The sequence below is a fragment of the Priapulus caudatus genome, unplaced genomic scaffold, assembly GCF_000485595.1.
Source record: "Priapulus caudatus unplaced genomic scaffold, Priapulus_caudatus-5.0.1 Scaffold154, whole genome shotgun sequence".
In the NCBI taxonomy this organism is placed as follows: domain Eukaryota; kingdom Metazoa; phylum Priapulida; class Priapulimorpha; order Priapulimorphida; family Priapulidae; genus Priapulus; species Priapulus caudatus.
In genome coordinates this window covers 152,983-163,103 of record NW_014577215.1, presented here as the reverse complement: position 1 = coordinate 163,103, position 10,121 = coordinate 152,983, and the positions used below count along the sequence as shown (strand labels likewise).

The 10,121-nt window shown below is 44.8% G+C and overlaps 1 protein-coding gene across 1 annotated transcript in view; it reads right to left on the bottom strand.

Moving 5' to 3' along the window:
* LOC106806326 (calmodulin-like) overlaps positions 1–10,121 on the bottom strand; it is a 16,781-nt gene that overhangs the window by 3,283 nt on the left and 3,377 nt on the right. The window contains exons 3-5 of the mRNA XM_014808229.1: positions 1,524–1,655; positions 1,305–1,379; positions 82–195 (exon numbers count right to left, since the gene is read on the bottom strand). Coding sequence (XP_014663715.1) covers positions 82–195; positions 1,305–1,379; positions 1,524–1,655 — 321 coding nt within the window. The remainder of the gene's footprint in view (positions 1–81; positions 196–1,304; positions 1,380–1,523; positions 1,656–10,121) is intronic.

The following is a 10,121-nucleotide window of genomic DNA, read 5'->3' as shown; positions in this document are numbered from 1 at the left end:
ATATATATATATATATATATATATAACATATATGCTGACAACTCCTGCTGCTATTTTCGAGTAGCTGCTATTGTTATTTACCCTCTCTTTTTGTTAACTTGTCTCCAAAATCACTGAGAATGTGCTTCAAGTCTCTTGCAGATATGTAGCCACGATTGTGCCTGTCCCAGAGTTTAAATGCTGCTATCACCTCCCCTGAAACATATAGCACTATAATACTTAATTTCCTGTAATCATTATATATTTACATGACTATAATTATGTTAAGCTATCAATGTTACATGTATTCTTAAACCTTCGATAAGCAAATAACACATGATAAACATCTACCCATATGTATATCGTGACAATAATAACTAGAAAGGGCAGTTGTCGCCAACTACATGTATCCCCCGTGATCTAGTATGAATGAAATATCTCTGTAAGAACGTAGAAGGTAGGTTTTGGTATGCGACATACCTTCTCCCCAAGATGTGTAAGTATACAAAGTTTGCTCGCGCTAGGTCAATTAGGGGCCGAGTTATAGAGCGGAAGGGAAATATGATCAAGGTCAAATAAAGGTCGTAATGACCTGGTTTGGGTAGCGCTAGGTCAATTAGGGGCCGAGTTATAGAGCGGAAGGGAAATATGATCAAGGTCAAGTTAAAGGTCAAATAAAAGCCGCAGTGATGTGGTTTTGGTACGCGACACACATTCTGCCCAAGATGTGTAAGTATACCAAGTTTGGTCGCGCTAGGTCAATTAAGGGCCGAGATATAGAGCGAAAGGAAAATATGATCAAGGTCAATGTCAAGGTCTAATAAAGGTCGCAGTGACCTGGTTTTTGTACTCTGCACACCGTCTCCCCAAGATGTGTAAGTATACGAAGTTTGGTCGCGCTAGGTCAATTAGGGGTCGAGTTATAGAGCGGAAGAGTATGATCAAGGTCAAGGTAAAAGTCAAATAAAGGTCGTAGTGACCTGGTTTTGGTAGTGCTAGGTCAATTAGGGGCCGAGTTATAGAGCTGAATGGAAATATGATCAAGGTCAAAGTAAAGTTCAAATAAAGGTCGCAGTGACCTGGTTTTGGTACGCTGCGCACCTTCTCCCCAAGATGTGTAAGTATACCAAGTTTGGTAGCGCTAGGTCAATTAGGGGCCGACTTAGAGAGCGGAAGGGAAATATGATCAAGGTCAAGGTAAATGTCAAATAAAGGTCGCAGTAAGGGAAATTCTCTGCGGCGGACCGAGTGGCGGCAGCGGCTGGACAGAGATGAAACCAGTATCTCCGCCGACTTCCTCGCAGGGGATACAAATAGTGCAAAACCTGTAACATCCTCCTTGGCGTTATGCTGATGCATAATATCCAGAAAGCCAGCAAAATCCACTCTGTTGTTCGTAGCTGAAATAAACAGTCATATGATTTATTACCAAAGGCAGTGCAATGAATTTAGTACTACATCACACATTATGATTTGATACAGCATTTACTATACATTTCCCTGCCTTTACATGAATTTGCCTCAGCAGTTCAGATTCAATTTACCCTTTTCCTGAAAGTACTTGGTGGTTTCACGGCGTGTCGGGCTCAGTCCTAGTGAACGCATAACATGACTAAGTTGGTCATCACTGATTAATGCACCAGTCCTAGCATTCAGGTAGAAACACTCCCGGTACTCTGCAAAAAAATTTATTAACTTCCAGAATTTCGCATTTTATTTGGTACTGAGAGAGAGATAGCTAGACATGGATGGATAAGCAGACACAGCTGGGAAAAATACTAGTATACTAAAACTTCACAACTTGTAATATGGGAACAGTAAGTGAGAGGGGAAGATCTTGCTTCCGTCAATTAAATTTACTTAAAACCTAAAAGGTCATGGATGAACGGACGAGTGCCTAAATTCCGGCCCGATCAATGGACACGCAGAAAGATAGACAGATGCAAATAGTCACCCAGCCAGATAGACACAGAGACAGACAGATAGACCAGTAGGCAGACAGATAGGATGCCTATTGTGTATTTATTCATTACAACAACTACACTATGTAATCTATATTATAAGATCGTAGGGACGTTTTTGAGATGCATACGAACTTAGTTATACAGCATTGAACTGGGCCGTTTCCATCACAGACAGTTGCATGGATATGCTGTTCAGCTTTCAGTGTGGTTTTTGGAATGGAACATTCATGAACTTTCAGAAACAAGTGAGATATCAAAAGTATGAAGACTTCTAAATTGCTGCTGTGCAGCTGTTGTTGTAGCGTGCAATATAAGTTGGGCTCATAGGGTCTATGTCCCCCAGGGTACTGCCGGAACGTACCCTGGTAATTATCTGATATGGTTAGAGTTAGGGTTAGGGTTAGGGTTAGGGAGTAGGCGTAGACGTAGGCGACTCCCTATACTCGTTAGTGGAGTAGGCGAGGTACGGTCCGGCATATTAGATAGTACCAGGGTACGTTCCGGTAAATCGCACCATACCCAGGGTACGTTCCGGCAGTACCCGGGGGGGGGGGCATAGACCCTCTCAGCATAAGTTGGGATGGCTTGCAGCGCATTCTGTGATAGCGCGCGCTAAAGACACCACCAGGAATTGCGTATTTAAAGACGAGGCGGGACGAGAATTGCACAACCAGAGAGGCATACACAGGGATTTTGACCTGTTTGGGAGACCACGTACATGATAATCTATGCATAGATACTTACACAGAAGCTGGATCACATAAACTAGGTACTGCATTTTTTTATTATTTCACCTACAACCAACAAAAGAAATGACAACAACACAAGCTACAGTCAACACTGTCAGGCTATCTTAGCAAAATGGGACCTAAAGGTAGCTGCATAATCAAAAATGTTACAGAATGCACAAACAAGGGGCAGGACAAATTATTATAGATTAAATGGAAATGGACTTAATGGAGTATCAGTATGAAATCTGGTTTTGACTCTTCCCACTATCCGACTCATGTTTAGCAAGGAACATGTCAATTATCATTCTCCAGCATAGTATAGCTAAAGAAATGAGAAACAGCACTAATGTTATTGTTAGTTATTGTTTCAAAAATGGAGTGATTACAGTTGGTTTCTCTGATCTGCTTAGACAAGGTAGCAAAGCTATTTTAATAGGGGTATGCAATGAAGAAAGAGACAAATCAGTATGGGATTATGAAAAATACATGCGCACACAGTACAACACTGTGCAGTATATAAATAGCACGCAGTGGCAGATAACAGTTACACTGTCTGATAATATAGAGAAATTTGCAGATTCGAACTGCAGTCAGTATCATCTATGTAACAAGAAATGTGTTAATATCTCTGTTTATAACCCTGTTATATCATGCATGCAACCCAACTTATAACCTGTGTCACATTCTAACCACACCATATTTCCTCCACAATTAGCAGGGCCTTAAATAATGGTATAGTAAAATTGTGGGGTAAGAGATGCACTCAGTATTTTTACGCAATAGCTTCACATCTATGCACAAATTGAAGAACGCAAACGGCCATCATTCCTTGTCGTGATGACCATATATATATCAAGAGCTCATAATAGAGAATAGTATGACACCGTTTTGCATAGTTTTCAACTTGTAAATATTCTATCAATAAGTGAATAAATATATTCAAACTTTACCTTGTTTTCGTCTATGATTCTCCCTTAATCATATGACACCACCAATTTACCTGAAAATCGTATGTGTTCTTCAAAAAAGTTAGTTGAATACGACACGGTTTCACACAGTTTTCCCAAATCTTCGCATCTATTCGGCGCAAGTTTATTATCGGATTAGTGTTCTATTGTCTATGGCGGAACGCTGGGGCTGTTGGGGATATTAGGCATCGAATTGTATTCAGCGTGTAGCGTTTCCAGCGTGCTAGAAATAAATGTGTGCTCAGGGCGAGCTAGCAGCTGATTTTAGCTGTGTTGCTATCGTGTTCCTGATGAGAAGGAAGCGAAACAAGTGCTGTTACTGTGCTTACCTAATATCCCCAACAGCCCCCAGCGTCCCGTAGTTACAACCTGGTGCTGTCGCCGCATATCAACATGCGCCGCTCAGATGCGAATTGTTGTGAAAACTGTGTGAAACTGTGTCGTATTCAAAGAACTTTTTTGAAGAACACATACGATTTTTAGGTAAATTGGTGGTTTCATATGATGAAAGGAGAATCATAGACGAAAACACGGTAAAGTTTGAATATATTTATTCACATATTGATAGAATATTTACAAGTTGAAAACTATGCAAAACGCTGTTAAAACTTAAAACGGTGTCATACTCTTCTCTATTAGGGGCGCGTTTGTTTGGGACGAATCCGTCTGATCGAGATCATGTGATCCTGATCCGACCAAACAAACGCAAACTCACTTTCACCGGTTCACATTTCGGCACAGGGGCAGGCCGTGATCCACATTTTTCACGGGATGGTTCATAACAAAGAACAAGCTGTGATTGGCTGAGGGGCAGGCCACCATATTGGACCAAACAAACAGTCAGATCAATGGCCAACCATACGGCTAAAAGGCATAACTACGTGGCTTTACCTAAGCTAGGTCACACCCCATGGCTAGCTAATGCTGCTATAGCCCTGTCACGTTTATTCCTTACGGACTGTCCAGTATAGAACTAGAACTAGAACAGAAGTATCCATTGCATGGTACCGGTACCTACTAGATACAATAATGTAACCCAAACACAGGATAGGGTTACAACGCAAGCCAATGGTTTTCTGTGGAGGAACCCCTGAGTGAATCACTCAGCGCGGTTTGCTGGTGAGTTTTCAGAGACTAGAACTTCCAACCTGGGTTTATTCTCAACACGAACCTTTCTCCGCTATCCTGGAACTTACTATGTATCACAATACTGTGTATTAAACTAATATAACGTGTTACAACAATTCGAAGTGACGAGCGGCGGATATATTGAGCGCCATTTCTGTTGACCTGTGATGTACGCATTCCCAATGCGCATAGCGTTCGGCGGTCGTCACTTCGAATTTCTGTAACACGTTATATTAGTTTAATACACAGTATTGTGATACATAGTAAGTTCCAGGATAGCGGAGAAAGGTTCGTGTTGAGAATAAACCCAGGTTGGAAGTTCTAGTCTCTGAAAACGCACCAGCAAACCGCCCTGAGTGATTCACTCAGGGGTTCCTCCACAGAAAACCATAGGCTCGCGTTGTAACCCTATCCTGTGTTTGGTATCTACAGACTACGGTAACTACCACGGTGTCCGGTCATCTCGGTTCATCTGCCAACTTGGTTCACCGGCTAACTCGTGAGATGTTTCACACGCCCCAACTATTCGTACCCCAGAAATATTCGTACGCGCGGTATCGTCATATAGGCTCATATACGCGCGGTATCGTTATAGGCTAATATCTCGCGAACGATTTGAGTTACATTTCTAAAATTCTAGATGCATATAAACACATGTCTTAGCTATGATTTCTGTGAATTTTGAGTTTATTGAAGCACGAATAGTTTAATTAATTACCAGAAATATACGTACGCGCGGTATCATCCCGCGTCAGGTGCACTTCACACCTGGTTACCACGCCAGCCGGCGTCGTGTGAAATACTGGTTGAACAACTGACTTGTAGCCAGTTCCTGGATATGCTAATTGATTGCAAACGAGACCTTGTCTGCGTATTGTTGTTGTTAAACATATTTGTGTTCGATGACGTACAGGTAGAGGTCGTAAGAGGCCGTACAGTGCGATATATGTGAAAGGTGGCAGAATAGGTTATGTGAGACGGGTATCACTAGGGACTCCTACCGTCAAGCGGTAAGGGGCGACTTAGAGATAAATTGGGTGTGCCGTATGTGTTCGGACGATATTGCAGCTGAGCCAGAACCGATAATTGTCCGTAATGATGATTCTGTTTCAGAAGATTCCACGACGGACGAGGAACCCGAAATGTGTTCGGCAGCCGACCAGCCTTCAGACGACATTGCAGCTGAGCCAGAAGCTATAATTGTCCGCTACGATGATTCCGTTTCAGACGATTCCACGATGGACAAGGAACCCGAAATGCCCCCACCGCCCCTCCAGTATGAAATCATCGACTCCGCATCGCAGCATGGCCGCGTCAAGCTTGCGGATGACCAAGGATTCACGTACACCTTGTACAGGTCTAATACCGTCACTACCATCTGGCGTTGCAGCATCCGAAATAAGCGCGAAACATGCTTGGCACTCGTTAAGCCGAATAAAAATGACAATACATTCATTACAGATGGCCAACCACATTGTCACCAGCCTGTGCCGGGTGCCTCAACAGCTCTCAAAGTGATTGCTGACGTGAAGAGAAAGGCAACGAGGAGCATGTTCCGCTCCGCCCCGAGCATCGTCTCTGAGGTACTTGATGAGAAATTGGATGGCGGCCCTATAGATGCACTACCCTGCCTAGATCACCTGGCCCGCACTGCAAACAGAAAAAGGCAGCAGATGCGGCCTCCCCATCCCCGCAATCTTGATTTTGATATTGATAATGCCTTTGTTGCAGATGGGTTTATGCGACGCGACATAAGAGTGCGTGAACGCAGACACCTGCTGTTTGCACTTCCCCTAATGCTAACCCTGCTAGCAAAGACTACCCGCTGGTAGTGGTACATTGATTCGACTTTCAAAGTCGTTCGTGCCCCCTTCACACAGTTGTTTTTTGTGCATGCCTTTGTTCACAGTGACGGCGGCAACATCAAACAAGTTCCTCTTGCGTACGACCGCCGAGATTGCAGTGCCGTTCTGCGCAACCTTATCGAGATTTTGCCTAATAACTATTGTTTACAGAGTGTTGTTACAGATTTCGAGTGCGCCGTCTGGAAGTCCCTGGCCGAAGTTGTACCGGAGGTCCGTGTCATTGGGTGCTCATTCCATTGGACACAAGCAGTGTGGCAAAAAATGAAAAATCTCGGTCTTGTTCGTGCATATTATCGAGGGGATTATCGCATGGGCACACGCACACACGCGCACACACACACGCGCGCACACACACACACACACACAAGCGCACACGCACACGCGCACACACACACACACATGCGCACACACGCACACCCACACACACACACACGCACACACACACACACACGCAGCTGAGCCAGAAGCTATAATGTCCGCTACCGTGGATCCGTTTCAGACGATTCCACATGGACAATGGAACCCGAAATGCCCCACCGCCCTCCGAGCTATAAATCTCGACTCCTGCATTCGCAGCATGGCGCGTCAAGCTTGTCGGAGACCAAGGATTCACCTACACCTTGTAAGGTTAATACCGTCACTCTCCACCGTTATTATCTTGGCGTTGCAGCATCCGAAATAAGCGCGGAAACATGCCTTGGCACTCGTTAAGCGAATAAAAATGAACAATAACAATTCATTAGCAGATGCCCAACCGCACATTTGTCACCAGCCTGTGCGGTGCCTCAACAAGCTCTCAAAATGTGGATTGCTGACAGTGAAGAGAAAGGCAAACGAGAGCATTTCCCGCTCGCGCCCCGAGCATCGTCTCTGAGGTAACTTGATGAGGAATATTGATGGCGGCCTACTATAGATGCATAACCCCTGCCCTAGATCACCTGGCCCGCCGGCTCGTGCTAACACACGAAAAAGGCAGCAGATGCGGCCTCCCCATCCCCGCATATCTTGGAATTTTGATATTGATACACCCGCTTTGTTGGCAGATGGTTTATGCGAACGCGACATAAGAGTGCGGACCGAAGACACCTGCCTGTTTGCACCCCCTAATGCTAAACTGCTAGCAATACTACCCGCTGGTAGGTGGTACATTGATTGACCTTTCAAAATCGTTTCGTGCCCCCTTCACACATGTTGTTTCTTTGTGCCATTGCCTTGTGCACAGTGACGGCGGCAACATCAAACAATTCCCTCTTGCTGTACGACCGCGAGATTGCAGTGCCTGTTCTGCGCAACCCTTATCGAGCATTTTTGCCTAATGACTATTGGTTTACAGAGTGTTTGTTACAGCATTTCTGCATTGCGCTGTTGTCCGGAAGTCTGCTGGCCGAAAGTGTACCGGAGTCCCGTGTCGATTGGGTGCTCATTCATTTGGACACCAAGTCAGCCCCTGTGGCAAAAAACCCATGAAAAAATCTCGTCCTTGTTTCCGCCGCGATATTATCGAGGATTCATCGCTATGGCACTCACGCACACTACGCGCACACACACACGCGCGCACACACACACACACACACAACGTCACACGGCATCACGCGCACACACATCACACACAATGCGCACAACGCACACCCACACACACACACACGCACTCACAACAACACACGCACAACACGCGTACGCGCACCACCACACACCGCACACACACACGCACAGCAAGCGGCACACGCACACAGCGCACACGCACACAACCACAACAACGGCGGCGCAGCGCCCTACACGCACACACACGGCACAACACCAAAAACGCACACGCCGCACTACGCACACACATTCCCACACACACACGCACACGCACAGTCACCGAACGACAAACTGTTTAACAAATCTAACCAATATGAAGACAAGATCTCGTTCTGCAATCAATTTAGCCATATCCAGAACTGGCTAAAAAGTAATCTCTAGTACTATAGCCCGCGTACAGTCGCACTGGGCTATAGTATAGCATCAACCAATTACGAGTGCTCGGGACCAAACTTAGACGTGCTATACGCAGCTATAAAACTATGTGGAAGGCAACTGTAATGCGCTCTTATCCGAAGTGAATATGGCTAAGTATACAGCTACTAAATTAACCTCCTAACTATCGTTGAAATGGTGCTACTTGCGAGTAGTTTCTGCCCAGTGAGCGAACATTCGATTGGTCACTTCAATTTTTAAACGGCCATTTCTGCGGCGGCTGTCCGAGCAGCGGCCATCAGCTTAGGAACTATGTATTTCCGATACGTGGAGGGGTGGGCGGTGTGGGTTGGTTGTGGACAAAACATTGTTGTTGAAAGTAAGCAGCATAAGTGGACTCAAAAAAGATTGTAATATTAGTTTTTGTCATGAAAGATTTAACATACATTACTATTATTAATTTGTTACTTGATAACACAACGTTTTCTGTCCACTAACCAACACGAACCCCCCACCCTTCACGGCGGAAATACATAGTTCCTGCTGACTGGCTGAAGTAAGTGTTGGTCCCGAGCACTCGTAATTGGTTGAATTGCTAGTAGCCCATGCGGCAACTGTACGCGGGCTATAGTACTAGATCTAGCCTACAAGTCAGTGTTCAACCACAGTATTTCACACGACGACGGCTGCATGGTACCAGTACCTCCAGGAAACGTAAATGTCTTAGGGTTAGGAATAACCGTTTCAGATTCTTGCCCACATTCCCTGTAGGTTGGCTCGGTATCACAACCATCGACACAGCTAGCGTCAATGTAATAGCTCAAACAATCGATAAACCGTCGGCTGCCTCCCGCTGGTAACTGGGCGCTACTCCCGGGGCTACTTATTTATTGAGTTATGCCCGTTTTCCTCTCTGAGATGAATTGGATTCAAAAACCAGATAGCCGCCATTCTTGCCATGTGAGGGTGCAACTAAAATCGGCAATGGACCTGATTTTCACAGTGCGTAGCCAAAATACAATGCCACGCTACATATTTCGCATGATGAATTATTTAAGTGTTGTAGATTGACGACTGTCTGTTTTCACATGTTTTAAATATTTATATTATATACGAGTTATATGATGACTTTGTATGTGCTCGTGCCAACGGCAAGTAGCAACGCTATGTATCGTTTTTTTTTTATGTCGCCTTTCGGGTTTTCCGTCGTGCCGTTCGAAAATATGCGCATTGGCAAACAGGTCGCGCTTGGCGGTTAGCGTGAATTTTCGGTTGGCCTCTTGAAATTTACACTGGTGCACAGCAAACTGAGGTAATTGAGTTTTAATAACAAACGCTGATACTTAAAGTTGAAGTTAAAATTTGATAACAAAACAAGGCAAATCGCTCTTAGACTATCATTTTACTACGTGAGAATATATCGATAATTGTTCGGTGAGTTTTTTGTTACAGCGTACAAGATTTCCAATGGATGGAATGTCAGGCGGTGTGATGTGACGCCTTCAGTCACGACAGCCTGGTCGGGTAGGG